At 34.9% G+C, this 22,500-nt stretch overlaps 1 protein-coding gene across 1 annotated transcript in view; it reads left to right on the top strand.

Annotated features, from left to right (window-relative positions):
- LOC115417649 (rab GTPase-activating protein 1-like) overlaps window positions 1–22,500 on the top strand; it is a 281,857-nt gene that overhangs the window by 230,815 nt on the left and 28,542 nt on the right. The window contains exon 14 of the mRNA XM_030131657.1: window positions 171–284. Coding sequence (XP_029987517.1) covers window positions 171–192 — 22 coding nt within the window. The 3' untranslated portion in view covers window positions 193–284. The remainder of the gene's footprint in view (window positions 1–170; window positions 285–22,500) is intronic.

Below are 22,500 nucleotides of genomic sequence, written 5' to 3'. Positions count from 1 at the left end.
CTGAACTGTCTTTCTTGCAGTTGCTTTAAATCAGTCTCATTTGATATTTAGGAGCAACCAGTGAAAAAGTCCAGTTGAAAATGTGCATACATCAAGGCAAACCCCAGTGTGTCGTGTATATGAGTTTAGCTTTGTTTGCGTCTGACGTGTGCATTTCATGTGTGTGACAGGAGTCGGCCCAGGACGGTGTGATCACCCGGGACATCCACCGCACGTTTCCCGCTCATGACTACTTCAAGGACTCGGACGGGGATGGACAGGACTCGCTCTACAAGATCTGCAAGGTGAGAGGAAGCTGATATGGGCTGGAACTGTGTGATGGATGTGTAGTTTATTTAGTTTATTTGTACAGTAGATATAGACAGACTTTGTTGCCCCGCTTCCTTAAAGGAAGGCAAGGGGTGTTGTTTTTTGTTTGGTTTATTTCTTTGTTTATATTTTAGGAGCAAAACTATTGGTTGAATTCATACCAATTTGAGTTTATAGATTGCCAGTGACCCAGAAAAGATGTGATTAGATTTTGGGAAAAGTACGTCAAACTTCCAATTTTTTGTGAATTTTTACAATTTTTTCTTCCCCATTTACTTATAATGGTTGAAATTTGTCTATGCTGTCTATATCTGTGCTGACATCAGCACATGCATAGACATGATGACATCAGATGGATCAATGCCAAAATAAGCTACAATATGTGTGATGGGGTGGGGTTTGTTGTGTCTGGAACCACTTGTTTGTCATTTAGATCACAGATGCAGTGGCTCAGCAGGAATAAATACAATAGACACTATTTATGTGATAAAAGAATATGCATACATACATATAAGTATTATCAGTAATAAAAACTATGATGGTAACAAGTACAAACAAAAGTGAGCACATTGTAATAGCATGAATGGAGAGGTTAGAAGCCAAGTGGGGTTAATAGATAGATAGATAGATAGATAGATAGATAGATAGATAGATAGATAGATAGATAGATAGATAGATAGATAGATAGATAGATAGATAGATAGACTTTATTGATCCTAAACTGGGAAACTGAAGAAGCCTTTCCTTAGAAAATGAAACAATCAAAGAAAAACCACAGACTAACCCCAATCCAGGCATCAGTTATGCAAAACATAAGACAAAAAACAGTGCAATTTACAATTTTGGATTTTTTTTTCTTTTTTTTACACATTTTTGATAAGTTTTTTTTTTTTTTTTTAAAGATTGAAATTTAAGAATCAAAAATAGAATATGTATGAAATGTGTCTAATGTTTGATTAAATATGACATGATTATAATATAAAAAAACAAACATAGTTTGCAAAAACTAGTTAAGACTCATAATTAACCCCTGGGTAGGCAGGGTACCAGTGAGTAGGAGGGTCAAAGTGTGCAACCGGACAGGGGTATTAGTAAGTTTACTTTTTCATTTGTTTTAAATAGTTCCACTTAAATACAGTACTGTGCAAAACACTTAGGCTCCTTAATGATGTTGCTTCTGCATGGTCTCAATCTATTCATTGAAATTCAACAAAAAAAAAAGAGGGAAATGTGTACAGAATTAAAAACTCATAAAAAAACATAAAACACATGAATTACACAGGAAACAGTCAGTATTTGGTGTGATCTTCCCATGACAAAAAATAGCCCAAACTATAGGAAACATAAGATAAGGGAACATAATGTAGCATAACATAGCATAGCATAACAAATCATAACGGAGCATAACAGTATAGCATAGCATAGTAGCATAACGTAAGATAACATAGCATAGCATAACAAATCATAACAGAGCATAACATAGTATAACAGCATAGCATAGTAGCATAACGTAAAATAACGTAGCATAGCATAACATAATAGCATAACATAACAGCATAACGTAGCATAATGTAATATAGCATAACATAGCATAACATAGCATACCATAGTATAACAGCATAGCATAGCATAACATAGTAGCATAATGTAAGATAACATAGCATAGCATAACATAACAGCATAATGTAACATAGCATAACATAGCATAGCCTAACATAGCATAACATAACATAACCTAGCATGACCTAGCATAACGTAACGTAACATAACCTAGCATAACGTAACATAACCTAGCGTAATGTAACGCAACGCAACGCAATGCAGCGCAGCGTAACATAACGTAACGTAACACAACACAACATAACATAACATAACATAACATAACATAACCTTTATTGATTCCCTCGAGGTAAATTCAAATGCATGACAGCACAAGACAATAAACATCAAATACAAAAAATAAAATAAAGAGAAGATAAAAAATATAAAAACATTTGTTCAAGTGACTAAACATCTGACAGTTGTTGAATGAAACCTGGTGTAAAACATAAGACTAGTTTAGTAAATCCCATAATATCTGTTCAAGACATGTCAAGTACAAAAGAAGGTCACACTAAATACTGGACACTTCAGTCTGTTTTTTTTTTTTTTTGGGTTTAATACTGATGTACTGTATATTTCAGCTGTATCTCGTCACAGACACTGAAAAGTACAAACATACATTATATTCTAATACTTTTGCTGAAACAATAAACCGACTTGTGACATCAGACTTTTGCTCAGGACTGCACATTAAATGCAAATGGCCATGAAAGCGCATAACAAACACTCATGGTTCAGTTGCATGAATAAACCCAGACTCTGTGGCTCTCTGTGGCTCATAAACACACCATCCCGTCCGTTGATACCAGCATATGTTACTGCAAACACAGTCGTTTAGCAGGTGTGGGGCTCAGTTATACCACCACTCTGCAGGTGAAAAGTAATATCTCCCAGTGAAACATGACTGACAGACCATTTATAAGCCGCACACAGCCGCAGCAAATGTAATCTTCACTGGAAAATATCAGCAAGATTCGGTAAGTTCTAGCTGAGCCCGTTAGCTCTGTAGCCCATAAACAGCACAATGTTACCTGCCCTTTATAACGGATGGATACATACATTTTATTTCTGCCCTCAGGGAAATTAAGTTTTCTTGAGCTCTTAATATAAAATGCATCAGTCGCAATATACAACAATATAAAGGAAGTTATTAAATCAGTATTGTCAGTGGCAGTTTTAGGAAAAGCCATAGATTTAAAGGTGCTCTATGTAGTATTTGTACTGGGAAATGTTAAAAAAGTAAAAAAAAAATAAAAATAAAAAAAACAACTCTGGCATCTTTGGCAGAACTTCAGTGTATTGGAGTGTACAGATAAGAACTGAATGTATTTATGGGGTTTATGTGACCACTAGAGGGAGTAGTGAGTCACTCTGCCGGTCTCTAATCACTGGAAAAAATCTAAATCTTACCAAGTGTATTTTTCTCATTTCTTGTCCAAATATCTCATCACAGTTAAAATAAGACAGAATCACCTAAAGAGGAACATTTCAGTGAGATGTAAGAACTTATTTTAGACAATAGATCTGGAAAAACTTTCTGTATGACGCTGTTTTAATTGTACACCTGTTTTATGTCTTCAATCTGTTCTTGTATTTTTTTTCATTTTTGGTTTTACCCCTGTAAGCAGCTTTGGAAAAAAGCGTCTGCCAAATGTATAAATGTAAATGTAAAATCTTATTTCAAGAAATTGCTTTGCTTGAATTAAGCAAAAAAAAATCTTGAATCAAGCAAAAAAATCTTCCAGTGCAACAAGTAAAAATTATCTTGGTAAGATTTCTTGAAATAAGATTTTCCAGATCTGTTGTCTAAAAATTAGTTCTTATATCTCACTGAACAGTTCCTCTTTAGGTGATTCTGTCTTATTTTAAGTGTGACGAAATATTTGGACTAGAAATGAGAAAAATACACTAAGTAAGATTTAGATTTTCGCAGTGATGGTAACGAAAACTAACACCATGGGGCCTTTGACCAAAACATCAGAAAGTGACCAGATTGGATGAGAACCATTAAGAAACAACTTTTAGAGTCAAAGAAAAGAAGTGATAAAAATAGAAGCTGTTGTTTTCTCCACTGGACACAAATCTAAATGAAAAGAACAGAGTTTGAAGCTGAAATGTCAGTGTTTCATCTACGTGGGTGAGTTTGATTCTGAGGCTTATGAAGTTATTATGGGATGTTCTTATCTTTGCTAAGTTGCCGTTTGTTGATCCACGGTTCAGACTAAACTGTGACAGTTCTGATCTTGTTTGTTGGATTCCAAACAGATCTTGCCTAAAAGCGCGCTATAGAAATCTAGTCCATCGTTATTATTTTATTATTATCTTTCGTTCAGCTACTGACAACACAAACCGAACAGAAAACAGAGGTAATTAGTGGTTTTACTGTGGATGTTTTCAGTCTGAAAACAGAGCTAAGCTAACAGAGCTGTAATGTAAACTATCAGCTGATGCAGCACATGAAGATTATAAGACAGTGTTATTTTGACTCAATAACCATCTATGAGTTGTAGTTTGAAGAAGAAAACTTGATGATACCGTAATAATGTGTGGAAACAATGAGCTTTATCCTTTATTCAGTTGGTTGATTCGCTGGTGGTTTTGGTCCTAAGTGTGTTCTGGTACCAGACGTCCCCTGCTGGTGACAGTTTGGAATATAAATACTACATGGAAACAGTTTCAGTGCCATGTAAGACAGAACAGCAGCAGCAGCAGCAGTCATGAAGAACCAGCGGTAACACCACTCAGAGAACAGAGACCAGCTTATTATGAACCACTTGAATGGATTTATAACCAACCCTTTACAAACTGAACTGCATTCAGAGTTCTTTGTAACAATTCAGACTGATTAAATGTGACTCTTCACACATTGTAATGACGCATGAGTTGGTCTTTTGTGGTATACTTCCTTTCATTTACCTGTGGGTCTTGATTAATAAGTCGTGTTTGAATTCTGAGCTGTAGTATCTGTAGTTTTGCACATTTAATATCTTACTTATCTCATGCCATGGATGGATGGATGGATGGATGGATGGATGGATGGATGGATGGATGGATGGATGGATGGATGGATGGATGGATGGATGGATGGATGGATGGATGGATGGATGGATGGATGGATAGATAGATAGATAGATAGATAGATAGATAGATAGATAGATAGATAGATAGATAGATAGATAGATAGATAGATAGATAGATAGATAGATAGATAGATAGATAGATAGATAGATAGATAGATAGAATTGTGGAAAAATTTATTAGACCATCCAAAGTCATCAAAAACAACAGTTATGTAATCCAGTCCTAACTTCTCTGTGTATCATGTGACTAAAACAGACAGAAAAGAAAACATGGAATGTCTAACAGGACTGTTTTTGTCAGTACAGTGTCATATGTTGATGTAAGAACTGAAGTGATTTTGGTTATTATCAAGAAAACATGGAGAATGGATAGACATCAGATTTTAAATTAAACTACTATGAGCTATTTTTGTTGTTATCATTATATTTGTCTGAACAAATATACCTTTAGTTGGACCAGGCATTAAAATGAACAAGAAATTGAAGAAAATATGGGTGGTCTAATATTTTTTTTTTTCGCTATTGTAGATAGAGAGATAAAGGCAATAACTGAAAAAATACAGTAAAATGCCAAACATTGTCAAATACTTGGCATTTTGTTTTTGTTTTTTTTTTTGACATATTTCAGTTGTACTTTGAGACAGTGCATGCAGTCACTATTACCCTTTACAGTAAATAAAATTAAAAAATATATATACATGATAGATAGATAGATAGATAGATATTTTCTTTATATGACTTTTTTTTTAAATGCCACTTTGTTTTGCTTGTTTTAATCATCTAGTTAACCCATAAAGACCCAAACGTCCACTGTCGACCAAAAGCATCTACTGATCTAAACTGTTGATTCACTAATCCTGTCAATACATGTAAATAATTGGTATAAAATATAGTTTGCCGTCTTTTCATAGTTATTAGATTTGATCCATTTGGATGTTGAGAGGCTCCGTAGTTACCTTGGAAACATCTTCCACAACACTGATTCACCAGTAAAACCTATGGAGTTGGATCAATGACAGTGGATGGACACACTGGGTTTATGTTCAGTTAATGCTATATTTTATTTAAAAAGTCACCTTTTCTTCAGTTTTCTATGTTTTGATATAATAACCTTTGAATTTACTTAGAGTTTTCATGTACATCTAAATTAAATCTAGGAAATTAAATATAGAAAAATCATTTAAAAAAACAGTTATAGCTAATGAATGAAACTTAAATACAGTGATATTAATATATTATTATGTTGTTGTTATTATTATTATTATTATTATTATTATTATTATTATTATTATTATTTTATCATCTTCCACAACATTGATTCACCAGTAAAACCCATGGAGTTGGATCAATGACAGTGGATGGACACACTGGGTTTATGTTCAGTTAATGCTATATTTTATTGAAAAAGTCATCTTTTCTTCAGTTTTTTTCTATTTTCATACAATAACCTTGGACTTTGAGCTTTTATGTACATTTTCATAATCAGTCAATTAAACATAGGACATGGAGGATTTTCTCTGGAAAAAGTGCCAAATTCAGAGGATACTAGAAGCACTCGGAGAGCGCAGACCTCCGCCAAGGCTGATCAGTGGCCCCCCCCGTGGGCCCCCCCACCCCCGATCACTACCAAAATTTAATCATTTCTTCCTTATCCCATTTCCAACAAACCCTGAAAATTTCATCCAAATCTGTCCATAACTTTTTGAGTTATGTTGCACACTAACGGACAGACAGACAGACAAACAGACAAACAAACAAACAAACAAACAAACAAACAAACAAACAAACAAACAAACAGACAAACAAACAAACCAACAAACCAACAAACAAACAAACAAACCCTGGCAAAAACATAACCTCCTTGGTGGAGGTAAATATAATAATAGATGGTGACAAGTCACATAGCAAAGGTTAAATAGAAAAAATCAGTTGAGAACTGCCACAAAAGTCACACTGGGTCCTTATATGTGAAATTATTCTATTTCCATTTTTCTACTTATACTCTTATACTCCTCTTAAATTCTTGTGGTATTCAGTGTGGACGGCAAAGTAAGATTTTCATTGTGCAGAGAAACCTGTTTCTTTGCTGTACACATGACTAGGGCTGTGTATTTGCGAGAATTTGGCGATACGATACAAATCCCAACACCAGGATCACAATGCGATATATCATGATATATCACGATAATGTTAATAAGGCGATTTTTTTGGTTTTGTTTTGGTTTTTTTTTGGTTAATCTAAATTGCCCATAGGTGTGAATGTGAGAGTGACTGTTTGTCTCTATATGTTCAGCCCTGCGATGAACTGGCGACTTGTCCAGGGTGTACCCCACCTTCGCCCCTATGTAGCTGGGATAGGCTCCAAGCGACCCCCGTGACCCTAGTGAGGATAAAGCGGGTTCAGAAAATGAATGAATGAATGTTTCTTTTTTTAAAAGATTATTTCGTGGAAAAACTTGTCGTACAGCGTTTGGATAAATAAAGTTTTAACAGGCAGCTTTACCAGTACAAAAATCACATCAATAAATAAATAAATCATGTTTTACAGACATTACAGTTTAAGATCCTGCTTAAATGTTCGTATTCTATTGCGAAAAGAATGTATAGTTTTCAGTCCCTGAATCATCCAACATCAGAACATTACTTTTGTGCATTCCCAATAAAAAAAACTAACATTTGTCTCTTTCAGACAGTAAAATGTGCTTGTAGGATGCTAGTATACAAACAACAGAGCAAAATACTCATGTGAATATAAAAATAAAAGAGCACGATGAACAAAAAACAAAAGTGAATCTGCGCCATGTCTGCATTTGAATAAATACCTAAAAATATCGATACAGGATCACGAAGTGAAATATCGCCATGTATCGCAGAACCGATATTTTCTTACACCCCTGCACATGACAATAAAACGCTTTGAAACTCATAATTAGAGCTATCAAAAGAAATTAAACATTTGTCCTGTTTTATATTTTCCGTCCTCGTTGGTCAGTCCTATCTGTCTGTCCGTCTGTCAGTCAAACTGCCTTTTAACATGATAAAAAGCACTGAATAATACAGCGTGTAACATTCTTTATGGCAGGTTTGAACAGAAGGCAAATCTTGATACACACGCTTTCATGCTGTGTTGAAACATTTCGAGGACTTTCCTGCTGAGTATGAAGTGTTTTTCGAGATGAGAAGCTAATTCTAAAATGTATGCTAAGCCTTTGGAGACGTGTGCCCAACCCTGTGAAGTCAGCCATTAGGTTTATTACTGTAGCTCTTGGTAGTCTGGCAAGTCTCACTGTGTTTGGTATTTCAAGTTGCTTGTTCAGTCTACGGTGTGATTGGCGACGTTCGTCTTCGCTGAGGCGTCGACATAAACCCGTCCTACACCTGACATACTGGGCATGCACACTACTCAGTGGACCCTCTGGTTTCCATCCAATTAGAAAACTGGAAGAACATGGTGGTTGTTATGTAGGTGGCAGTTTTAACTTAAATCACCAACCAAAATGAGCTCTGAATGTTACATTTTTAGGCAAAAAATGACACCCCTCGAGCTGCAGTTTTCTGTGTTTTTGGATGAATAAGACCGGTTGTGACTTTTTATTTATTTATTTATTTATTTAGCCTTTCTTTAACCACGTTTGGTCCTATTGAGATGAGGGATTATCTTTTTCAAGGGAAGCCTGGCCAAGACGGCAGCGATACAGTCACATCATTACAGTTTACAATAATAAAAGCATTTGCACACACAAAAAAAACATATAAAATCAGTTGAAATATTTAGCCTTGATTCCAGAGCTTTAACCTGTTTAACCTGGCCATATTTTCAGGGGAAAAACGCCTAAAAAGACATACCCAAAGTAAATGAAGAATTACTCCACAATAATAAGGTTCATATGGATGTTCTTGGTGTCTGTGGACATTTAGAGACCTCACAGAATCTATTCCCGTTGTCTAAAATATTGTATCTATTACTATGCCTGAGTAAACTGTAACAAACTAAAAGAGAAATTAGAATTTGTTATCCTCGCCTGTTTTTTTTTTTTTTTGGCTGGATTGATGATGATATGCATAAATTAATTGTTCATGTTGGAGATTTTTAATAGCGTATATTTCACCCCACAAAGATTAAAAATCATTTTTGAACATTAAAGTTCGCACTAAAATACACTTTTGATGTAGTTTTATTAACATTAGGGTCTAAACTTTGAGCAAAAGTTGAGAAAAACATCCATTAATAATATTTTTATAGTAGATGAATATTAATATAATTTTTTCAGCCGATAGGGCTAAAATTAACACTGTCTTTAACCCATAAAGATCCAAACATCCACATGTGGTCAAAATCATCATCTGTGGATCTAAAATGTTTAATACTTGCTGATCCATTAATCCTATCAATACATGTAAATAATTGGTGTAAAATACAGTTTATCATCTTTTCATGGTCATCAGATCTGACCCATTTGGACGTTGAGAGTCTTCGTCTTTACCATGGAAACACCGTCATCTTCGACAACATTGATTCACCAGTAAAACCCATGGAGTTGGATCAATGACAGTGAATGGACACACTGGGTTTATGTTCAGTTAATGAGAGATTTGCTGAAAAATGCCACTTTTTCTTCAGTTTTCACTGTTTTTGATGTAATGATCCTCAACTTTAATCTGAGTTTTTATGAGCATCTATATAATCAGTAAATTAGATATAGGAAGATACTTGGTTTTCACTGACAAAAATGCAAAATACAAAGGATAATATCATAATAAATTGTAATAAATGACTTCAAAAAAAGTTAAATTGTAAGAAACTGCCATAAACGTAGCACTGGGTCTTTATGGGTTAAAATCAAAACTGTCACCATGAACACATTGCAAAATAATGAAATGCTGGCGTTTTATTATGAATGGGCAAACTCATTACATTACACATATATAAGTACAATTTTAAACCTGTTGAATAGTGATTTTATTATTTTATGCAATTGTCTTTGAGGGAATGTACCTGTGTATGTCCCTCACACTGTCCTTCTAAATTTAATGAGTTTGATAAGTGTTTAAATGAAAAAAAAAAAAAAAAACTTTTTAGATGTTGTCATTATACTCAAGTTCTTTGATAAAACAAATCATTTTGATAGTTTATATTTTATTTTCATAATAATTTTTAACATTCTACACTTGTCCTTGAAATTGCTGTCCACCCGGTTACTTTGGGGGAACCGCCCCTTTAATAATCTGGTTGATGACATCACTGATGACATCATTATCATTTTGAGTGTTTTCAGTGGACATGGAAACAGTCTATGAGAGCATTCAGAATTAAAATTTACATTTCAACATTTTCCTCATTTTGTGTTTGCACTTAGATGTGGTCACGCAGCATGTCCACCCTGTTATCACAAAATATAGTTAATATAATTTTTTTCATAAATTCTAAATATATTTGTTGAACATTACTCAGTCCTCTTCAGAGATGACCTACTTTGCCAACTCAAGGTCCAACATGTGGTCATTAAATGCTATCTTCAGCCAGAACTGTCCACCCTGTCACTTATTTTTTACATGTTGTAGAAGCCAATGATGTAATAACAGCCAATAACGAAATAACAGCCGATAACGTAATAAATTTGCCATTTTTAAAATGTAATAAGCCAATAACATAATATCTAGCCAACAACATAATAAAAGTCCTGAACCGATAACGTAATAACTTTTGGCCAGTAACGTTATAACTTATTGCCTGGTTATTACGTTATTGGCCTGGTAAAAAAAATTCTTTGCAAATGTAATAACTGAGCCAATAACGTAATAAGTTGTAACGTTATTGGCCAAAAGCTATTATGTTATTGGTTCAGGACTTTTATTACATTATTGGTCAGATATTACATTTTTGGCCTGTTACATTTTAAAAATGGCAAATTTATTACGTTATCAGCCGTTATTACATTTTCGGTTGTTATTACATTACTGGCTTCTACATGTGTTTGTTGGTAACAGGGTGAACATATTTGTTTCATATTTTGTGGCCTGCTTGTACTTTATCTGCTTGTAAAAAAAATTTATTAAAAATGTGTGAGCTTGATCAACATATACAGCCTACTGTCAACTGAACACATTGAACATAAGGTTAAGAGGTAAATGTCAGGGTTTGGTTTTTCTTTGTACATTTTGAAGTCTGAAAGGCACCTTATAGTCCTATTGACCCTTGTAGATGGAGCTCAGACTAAAGTATCAGGAGCTGCAAACAAAAAAAAACTTGACTTAATAAACAGAGCTCACTCTTCTGTCCCAGTAAGACCCCCTGTCCTTTTTGAAGATCAGCCCCAAATCTCATGCTTAAAATCATGCAGCTTTGCCTTTGTTCTCTAAAAATGAACAGGGAAGAAATCAGTGCTGTATGGAGAGGGTCCCGCCGGACTCACATCCTGAGGTAATTATCTGTGAAGACACACGGTACATTTGATTCACACAAAAGCCAAGGTCAGCAGAACTGTAATGTATTAAAGCCAGTCTTAATCTGTGTCAGTGTCTGTTCTGTACCTGCAGCCATGAACTGGACTGAGACGGACTCCTGAAGCACAGACATCCTAACATAGATAGATAGATAGATAGATAGATAGATAGATAGATAGATAGATAGATTAAAACAGACAGAAAAGAAAACATGGAATGTCTAAAAGCACTGTTTTTGTCAGTACAATGCCATAGATACTGATGGAAGAACTGAAGTGATTTTGGTTATTATCAAGAAAACATGTTAAATGGATGGATATCAGCTCTGAAATTAAACTACTATGAGCTATTTTTGTTGTCATTATATTTGTCCAAACAAATGTACCTTTAGTTGAACTAGGCATTAAACTGAACAATAAACTGAAGAAAACAAGGGTGGGCTAGTAATTTTTTTCTGCAACTGTGTGTATATATATACATATATACACACACATACATATATATATATATATATGTATATATATATATATATATGTATGTGTGTGAGTGTGTGTGTGTATATATATATATATATATATATATATATATATATATAACCATATATACATATATATATAACCATATATATATATATAAATATGTATACATATGTGTGTATATACATACATATATATATATATATATATATATATATATATATATATATATATATATGTATATAATATATATATATATATATATATATATATATATATATATATATATATATGTACACCGCAAACAAAAAGTTAAGGATATTTCTTTTTTTTGGGGGGGGGGGGGGGGTCTTTTTTTTTTGGTCAGTTTTGCCATTTGTAAATAAAACTATGTCTGGTCATAAAAAAAATGTGCTTCAATTCAGTTCACACACAAAAAAGTAAAAAGTGCTGTGGCAAGAATCCCAACTGAAAAAAACAGCCCAAAAATTAAAAATATCCTTAACTTTTTGTTTGTAGTGTGTGTGTATGTGTGTGTGTGTGTTTATGTATACATATACACATACATATTATATTAAAACTCTCTATTAAGACAGACCAACAATCTGTACAATATATACTAGACAGACAGACAGACAGATGGATAGATAGACTTTATTTTGAACATAAGAAGGCAAAAGAAATGACCAATTTAAACAGGACACTCTAATATATGGAAATAAATCAACCAAAAAAGAAAGAGGCTTATGAGGTTATTATGGGATGTTCTTATCTTTGCTAAATTGCAGTTAGTTGAACCACAGTTCAGACTAAACTGTGACAGTTCGGACCACGTTTGTTGGATTCAAACAAATCTTTAGTTCAGCTACTGACAACACAAACCCAACAGAAAACAGAGGTGATTGGTGGTTTTACTGTGGATGTTTTCAGTTTAAAAACAGAGCTAAGATAACTGTAGCTAGCTGTAATGTAAACTATCAGCTGATGCAGCATGTGAAGATTATAAGACACAGTGTTATTTTGAGTGAAAATAAGTGTCTATGAGTTTTAGTTTGAAGAAGAAAACTTGATGATACCATAATACAGATGTGTGGAGACAATGAGCTTTATCCTTTATTCAGTCACTGACTCAGTCTGTGAATACACAGGGTTGGTTCATTGGTGGATTTGGTCCTAAGTGTGTTCTGGTACCAGACGTCCCCTGCTGGTGACAGTTTGGAATATAAATACTACATAGAAACAGTTTCAGTGCCATGTAAGACAGAACAGCAGCAGCAGCAGCAGCCATGAAGAACCAGCGGTAACACCACTCAGAGAACAGAGACCAGCTTATTATGAACCACTTGAATGGATTTATAACCAACCCTTTACAAACTGAACTGCATTCAGAGTTCTCTGTGACAATTCAGACTGATTAAATGTGACTCTTCACACATTGTAATGACGCATGAGTTGGTCTTTTGTGGTATACTTCCTTTCATTTACCTGTGGGTCTTGATTAATAAGTCGTGTTTGAATTCTGAGCTGTAGTATCTGTAGTTTTGCACATTTAATGTCTCACATGTCTCATGCCATAGATAGATAGATAGATAGATAGATAGATAGATAGATAGATAGATAGATAGATTTTATTTTGAATATAAGAAGGCAAAAGAAATGACCAATTTAAACAGGACACTCCAGTATATGGAAATAAATCAACCAAAAAAGAAAAACAAGTCACACAATGTATAAGTAATTCATTGTAGCTATTTAACAACACTTTATGTCCAAAAAGGAGACGGAACAAGCCGAACTTATATTGTCCCACCCCCAATTTTTACATGATCATAATCTATGATCTATATCATAATCAGCTAATGTATACAGTCTATAACAAAACGAGCCACAGTCATAGAATGAATTAAATTCGTACTTCCACTGTACCAAAGTTCTAAGAGTTTTGGATTTTTCATTATAGTTTAGTTTTATTTAGTTTTGACTTTTTTTCTCTAATTCAGTTAGTTTTAATTTGTTTTTAGAGCAGGTTTGCTAGTTTTATTAGTTTTAATTTTTTTTTTCTAAATACTTAGTTTTAATTTAGTTTTAGTATTAGTTTTATTTTTTTAATATCTTTTCTTCTCCGGCGAATTCACTTAAATCCCAGACAGAACCAGAATTGTAAAAACATTTTCATTAAACCGAAATAAATAAAAACTATAATTAAAAGAAAAGAAAAAAACAATGAGCTAACTGAAACTGAATTGTGTAGTTTAGTTTTAGTTTTTTTATATCTTTTTTTCTTCTTCTCCGTCGTATTCAAATAAATCCCAGACAGGACTCTGCTGCTTTCTCCCAACTTCAGTCTCCATGTTCCAGGTAGAGTGGGGACCAGAAGACGACTGGAAACCACAAGTGACGACAAGTGACGGACCGTCAAGTGTCGTATGGTGCCGCTAGCTAAAATTGCGTGAGCGAAATAAATCGCTTTTGTATCAATCCGACATTGACAAAGACAAAACAAAGGGGAATTTTATCCATAATTTTTATACGTTTTAGTTAGTTTTGTAAGCACACAGTACAGTTTCAGTTAGTTATAGTTTTTTTTCTTTTAATTATAGTTTTTATTTATTTCAGTTAACGAAAATGTTTTTCAATTCTAGTTTCGTCATTTCGTTAGTTTTCGTTAACGATAATAACCTTGCACTGTACTTTGGCTTACTTGGAACCTTGATGAAGGTGATACTAGAATTCTGATCTGGTGGCGTCCACTGGTCCCTGCTCTCACGTAGGGTCAACTTCAAAAAAAAAAAAAAAACTTGGCAGAGTTGAGGCAAGATGAACTGAGACAATCAGAGGAGAAGCAGCAGAAGACTGTCCTTCCAAAGCCCTTTCCACAGTCCGACACTGTTTAGATTCTGTCTGCTTCTCCAAACTGGGGTCTACTTTGTACCGAACCACACAAACGAAGCCTTCAGTACTTATCTATGAAATGAACTGAACTGTAAATGAGGTAAAAGGCAAAGTTTGGGCCATTCAGTCATAAAAGTTTACCTTCAGTAATACGTACAAAAGAGAGATCTGTAAACAAGAATCCGAATTAGGTGAACGAGGTGGACAGATGGTATACACATTCACATATCGTCGTACAAGTTATCAACTATATGGACAAAAGTATATGGACACATTGAATTCAGGTGTTTCTTTTCTAACGGGGGTCTGGGATACAAAACTATAATGACTAATGCCATTTAATATAGTTTAATATTGGAATAAATATTATTACATTGATTAGTTTGGTTTACATTGTTGTCTTTGCTTCTAAAATGCCTCAGAGATAGTTTTGACTTAATTTCTCTCGACATTGATTTTTTTTTTTTTTTTTTTTAATCCATGACTATGATTTTAAATGTTCTACCTCTAAACTTCTAAAATATGTTTCATGCTCTGACTGTAAATAATAATTTTCTACCACAACTAACCATTTACTTTCTTCACATCTCACTGAGGAAGAAAAATCTCCAATTAAACTTTAACCCTATAACGCCAAACGTATCATATTTGATACCTGAGTTTTGAAGCCCTCTACACGATCAGTGTAATTTTTTTTCTTGAAAAACCTGATGTATACAATTAGATACATGCAATACACAGATAATCCACCAGGGGGAGGAATTCATTCACAAAAGGCCTTCCCAGTGACACTACAAGACTGTCATTAATGAGGAAGGAGGAAGAACTTTGACAAGTTTGAAAAGGAATTATTAATTTGTTAGACATGTTTGTGTTATATTATGTTTTTGTTTGTTCAAAAATAATAATATTTGAGCATTGAGACTCGATGGATCAAATATGATACAAAATTGAAACTCATACATGGAAATTGATATTTGAAAACAACTATTTTTTGGTTGTTCAGAAGGACCAATAAAGGCTCCGGTTTCAAAGAACTGGAATTTTCTGTCAGTGATTTAATGGTTCAGACTTACAGGGTTAAGGAAATATTGATGTTTATGAACTATATGGACAAAAGTATTGGGACACATCATGTCTACAACTGTAAGATTTCCTGTTGATGATTTGAGATAAGAACATCAATATTAATAATCAATATGATTTGTGAGATGTTTGTAAATTTGTTGTACAAAAAGCTTGAAAGGAGACTAAAAGCAGATGTATATCTGTTGTTGGAGTTAAACTATGGAATGAGGCCAGCATGGATTTACGAATGTGTAGCTCATTTTTGATATTTACAAAAATGGTACGTAAGGTGATTTTTGAAGGATACAATTGTTAGGATCTAATAAGTAATAGGTAAATAATTTATTTTTGACTCTACATTAAATTACCATTAATTTGGTTGGTTAAGTTTTCTACTTTTCTGGTTTAGTTTCACTTTTTTATGTTTTTGCTTGTTTGCTTTTTAGTTGTATGCATTGTTGTTTTTTTTCTTTTTCCTATATTGAATGCTGGGTAACTGAATATGTTCTGTAGGACAGGCATTAATAGAAGCATTCTGCTTCTGCCTGGGCCTGTTCAGTTGTTAACCTGTTGGTAATATTTGTAGTGTTGACAGTGGTTGTATTATTATGTGATGACTGAATAAAGAATTTCATCATCATCAATATGATATATATCCCAATATAAAACTACATTATGACATTTTTGATTATTGTTTTGTATCCCAGACCCCCGCTAGAAAAGAAACACCTGAATTCAACATGTCCACATACTTTTGTCCATATAGTGTATGACTTGTGCAGTTCTTCTTCAAGGCTAACGATATGACTGTTAATCAAACTGAAGGCGCTTCAGATTGATGAAGTGGAACTTTTGCTTCTTTGTATTTATCTGAGGTTGCAGAAATAGAGTACAGCCGGTGAGAGCTCTGGGAGGACCTGTCAGGAAGGGTTAGCATCTAGTCTGGACCCAACTAGGTCAGTGGCGAGCCAGCCTTCATTTGTATGCAAATCCATGTAGATTTGCTACTGATAAGGTTGGTTGGATCTTGAGGCATGAGTGGGATACAGGCACAGAGGATCCAGGACAAAGTTTATATTCATCTTCATATCCTACTCGGTAATAAGCCTGGAGTCTTTTATTCTCTCACCTTTATTCTATGGGGAAGGTCAGCTGAACTCTCTTTCAGCTCACCGTGCTTCATTTTTCTCATGTTTCCACTCAGTCACACCTCCAGATAACCCACACATCCACAGACTGCCGGTCATTCAGAAGGCACACAGCAGCAGCAGTCGGGGGTTAATGCTTCATTTAAGGGCACACTGCTCTCCCAGCTGGTGCGGAGATTCACAACCTGGGACCGTCAACCTGTAGACGCTTAAAGATAATATCTACAGCACTTCCATGAAACAGAATTTAAACAGACCTGGAGCAAAAAGTAAACATGATAACATGTTAACGTGCCTCATCAACCCGGCTAATGTTGCGTAACACAGAGATGGGTGAGTGTTTCCATTCACACATTATTCAGGGTACTAGTTCATATCCCGGTGGACCACCATCCTGATCAGATTTCAGGAACACACGAAAAACACTGTGCCTGTAGAGTTCCAGTAGCAAAATTAGTTTTCTACAACCACACACACCAAAGTGAATAATTACATACATACCCAGCCAGCATGTCCATGTGGGCCCCAGGAGGGTTACAACAGGGGTGTCAAACTCATTTTCTTCTGGGGGCCACATTCAACCCAATTTAATCTGAACCAGGCCGGACCTGTGAAATAATAGCATGATAACCAATAAATAATGACAACTCCAAATTGTTTTAGTACAAAAAATAACATTCAGTTATGCCAGTATTTACATTTACAAACTATCCACACAAAAAGGATGTGAATAAGTTGGAAAAAAACAGAATTTGTTAAGAAATAAAAGTACAATTTTATCAATATTATGCCTCAACTAATCATTTATACATATGCACAAAGCACTTAGTAACAGGCAGAAAATTGTTAAAATTGCACTTAATTTTCTTAATTTCTTCATTTAGTTTAAGTTATTCACATGTTATTGTTAAAGGATAGTGTGTTAATGTAAACATTTTCATAATTTTATGTTTTTTGCACTAAATCAAAGAGGAAAAATTGTTGTCATTATTTATAGGTTATTATGATATTATTTTTGAGTTTGATGCCCTAACCTAGTCGCTTTGGAAAAAAGCGTCTGCCAAATGCATAAACATAAACATAACTTGCACTTTGCAAATTCATCCCACGGGACAGATTGGAACCTTTGGCGGCCCGGGTTTTGGCCCCCGGGCCGCATGTTTGGACACCTGTGGGTTACAATCAAGGTTATTATCGTTAACAAAAACTAACGAAATGACGAAAACTAGAATTGAAAAAATATTTTCGTTAACTGAAATAAATAAAAACTATAATAAAAAAGAAAAAAAAAACCCCAAACATAACTAACTGAAACTGTATTGTGCACTTACAAAACTAACTAAAATGTATAACAATTATGGATAAAATTCCCTTCGTTTTTGTCTTCGTCAATGTCGGATTGATATGAAATCGATTTATTTCGCTCAAGCAATTTTAGCTAGCGGCACATACCACACCATCATGGTCTGTCACTTGACATTTCCAGTCGTCTTCTGGTCCCCACTCTATCTGGAAACATGGAGACTGAAGTTGGGAGAAAGCAGCAGAGTCCTGTCTGGGATTTATTGAATACGACGGAGAAGAAGAGAAAAGATATGAAAAAAACTAAAACTAAACTGAAACTAGCATTTAGAAAAAAATGAAAACTACTAAAAACTATCAAACCTGCTCTAAAAACGAATTTAAACTAACTGAATTAGAGAAAAAAAAAAAGTCAAAACTAATAAATTAACTATAATGAAAAATCCAAACTATTAGAACCTTGGACCAAAGTGTAATTGAACCTACTGTGAGTTGTTGCTGTACTCCCTAAATGACCTTGAAAATCTAGGTTAAAAGCTGAAAAACTCCATAGTGTTGCTTTAACTTGAAAGTGAAGTCACATTTTTGCAGCTCTTTTTTATTATTATTGTGCCTAAAATGTTCTATTGGTACCTTTTTAGTACAAGTACATTATGATTTATAGACTGTGCCTCCTCCTGTGTAGTGCACATTAAGATGAATTTTGTACCGTTTAGTAATGAGAAACTATTCATATAGATTGTAATAATCCACTTCTCTGAGCCTATTATGTACTCTGGCTAACAAATTTAGATTTCACCCACCAGGACCTCCCCCATCCATCTGTCAGCATGCACTTCTCCCAGCTGAGTTGGGGACGTGTGAATGCCACACTCCATCAAGCGTGTCAGCTTGTAGATTACACGCAGACAGCTCCACAAGACTTCTCCATTACCTCCACATCAAACCCCAAATTAGCAGAACAGATCAGCGGTGGAGCGGCGGACGTCCACACTCATTTTTTAAACATGGAAAGGAAGAGAATCTTTTGACCCAGTGTGCTGAGAGTTAACTGCAGTTAGCATCAATGTGTCTATCAAAAGAGTGAGGATTCTGCCAAAATATCTGAGGAAGATGAAACAACCACTGCCAGCTTAGTCATTTTAAACAGATCTGGATGGGAGTTAAATAACCGTATCATCTGTAAACATGTTCAAGGAAGACTGTCGGATTCTTGTCCTGCTGCTTGTTATTGAACGTACACACAGACTCCAGACCAGAGGTGTCAAACATACGGCCCGTGGGCCAAAACCGGCCCCCAAAGGGTCCAGTCCGGCCCCTGGGATGAATTTGTGAAATGAAAAATTTGCACTAGACACATATTAAAAAGGATGTTAACCCTTAGAGCAGTGTTTTTCAACCTTGGGGTCACCTGAAATTTGTAGTAATTGATAAAAATAAAAACTTAATAATAAAAAATATATGTTGAGTTGAGAGAGACAATCACAATCCAAAAGACAAACTGTGAGTGTGAAACTGCAGCACTGTGGTTCTGTTTATCTGTCAAATGTTCATTGTGGTCGTTTCAGATGCTGCAGCTCTTTCATAATTCATAGTTTGAGTTCTTGTTTGTTCAGTATTAATTGTCAGCCTTGGAAATCACAGCTGGACTGACTGTACATATCCTGACCAAGGAAAATCCAATTCTCCCTTTGTGCAGTAATCTACACCTGGATTTACTGCCTCTGTTCATAATAATATACATTATATTGACTAAATGTCCTCCAAAATTAACGTTTATTTGCAACATAGTATAGCCAACTATTACATGATCAAAGAAAAATTAATTTTAGCAAAAAAATCTGGGGTCACCAGAAATTTATGATGTTAAATGGGGTCACAAGCCAAAAAAGGTTGGGAACCACTGCCTTAGAGGTCTGAGCGTATTTTGGCCGTTTTCAAGTACTTTTGATTTTGCCTTTGCTATACTATATAAAGAAATGTTTATTACACCCATGTTGGTTTTTTTTTTTTTTCTCAGCACAACTTCATCTATCTCATCTGCCTATTATTTTTTCACTTTAACCTACTATATCAACACAAAAGGCCAAAATACACACAAAAATTTGATTTGAAAAATTATATAATTCATTGCATAAATAACACAAAAATGCTTAACGAACCTTTTCAAAGACTTTAAAAATGAATATTGGTTCCAAATACTAGGTATGTAAAATCCAAATTGTAATAAATTTAACTCAGATTAAGTCAAATACTCAAGTATTTGACATTAAAGCATATCCTTGCATTGGCGTTTTTGTTACAGCTACTGTGAAGGCGCCGTGTCAGTCGTCTTTGTCGTCATTGTCTTTATTAGCAATTTCTTCAAACATCTTCTCAGATGAAACTACTGGTTGGATTCATTTCAGATTTTTATGTATCTTCCTTGGGACAATGTCTACAAAGTTTGTTCACAGTTTTAAGAAATTTCGATTTTTGCATTTTCCAGGAATTTTTTAAATATTAAAAATTTGCTTTTACTTATAATGGTCCATATTTTGAGGGTTTATAACATGTAAATAGTTACAGATATCAATATAGTTCCTATTGATCACTGATAAAGTCATATATGGGCATTGATTGAATTAGCTGAGTTCTCCTCCAGTGGAAGTACCACCTGCTTCTATTGTTAGATTGATCTCCTGCATCCAGACCATAGGACTCCAACCGGACAACCTTGCAAATTGAACTTGTTATTGATTATTGATAGAACATGACGCTGACATACAGGGACAACATTGGTCCTATTTTTTTATTTAATTACTAGTGTTTTTTCTGAATCTGATGCAAAGACTATCAGTGGATCGGCCAATCAGAGCAGAGTAGGACCAGGTCTTTGCAGGATGAGGGTGAAAAAAACAATCATGTTACACTCACAGAGACCTGCTAAATGTCCAGTACAACCAGTGAAAGTGGTGGCACTCTGGAGGCCTTCGAGGGCAGGTGAGGTTATTTGTCTTCTAATAAACTGGGGACTGTCTGTTCTGGTGTTACATTACCGTCCACTCGGGCAGGCGTTGCAAAACAATTTTCTGTCCTCATGCACTGTCTCTCTTTCCCAGGGTTCCCACAGGGTCTTAAAAAGTCTTAAGAGTCTTGAATTTACAAATCTGCATTTAATACCTTAAAAGTCTTTAAAAGGTATTCAGTTTGATATGGTTGGTCTTAAGTTCTGTTGCCATAAACTTGTTGGCTGTATTGTGTTCAGATTAGGGACCTAATGATTACCGGTATAGAGGGTATGCATGTGATGTCACCGCTAGTGGAAGTCACCGCGGTTATGTCCGCTGAGTGGCAGAAAGAGGGAGATGAGTAGTGGCTTTGGCTTGAATACTGCGAAAACTTTAGAACAATCTAAAAAATGGGGCAGAGCTGTTGTGCCATTAATCGCACAAATAGGTTTAAAAAGCACTCGGAGCTATCGTTTTAACGGCGACCTAAAGCCAAAGACAGAAGAAGCAGATGGATCACTGCAATTCGTAGAAATAACTGGAATCCAGGCAACGAAACCTGGATTTGTGGTTGCCATTTCATGTCAGGTAACGTTAATTTATGCTGTGTTCTTGTGTAAAATCATACCTTAAATTACGTATCGTTTGGCTAACGTTCCTTCTTAGTAAAGCTCTTAATGTTAGCGTCTGTCATTTAGTTCTATGTTTCAGAACTGAAATGTTTTTGTCTTGACGAGGATGTCAACAACTCTGTGTCTTTTGGATGCTTTCAGCCTTTGCATTGGGGATTTTCCCAGTGTTGAAATCAGTTCATATAGATGTCAGGATAGGTGATTTCCGGCCACATATCAATGTTCGTAGACCACTTGTTGTTTGGTAGCTTGTATGGATCCATGTCCAGTCCAATTGTCTTTAATTTCATGTTGTATTCCACATTTTTCCCGTCTCGCTGTAGTTACTGCTATACTCCGCCATGTTGAGCCGGTTTGTTTTTGCCACTCAGTCTGACTTGGAGGGGCGTGGCCCAGGGGGAAGTGACATATGTGCATTCCCTCTACAATGATAAACCGTGGTAAAATTTCCGATTGTTAATATTAGCGTTTAAATTCTAGTTATCATGATAACCGTGTTCAGTTACTGCACTTAGAAAACTAGAAAACTTGATATGAACATGGTCAAACCACTCCAT

Source organism: Sphaeramia orbicularis, chromosome 4, assembly GCF_902148855.1.
Source record: "Sphaeramia orbicularis chromosome 4, fSphaOr1.1, whole genome shotgun sequence".
NCBI classification, from domain to species: Eukaryota; Metazoa; Chordata; class Actinopteri; order Kurtiformes; family Apogonidae; genus Sphaeramia; species Sphaeramia orbicularis.
The sequence above is the reverse complement of the archived record's forward strand: the minus strand, read 5'-3'. Positions and strand labels throughout refer to the sequence as shown.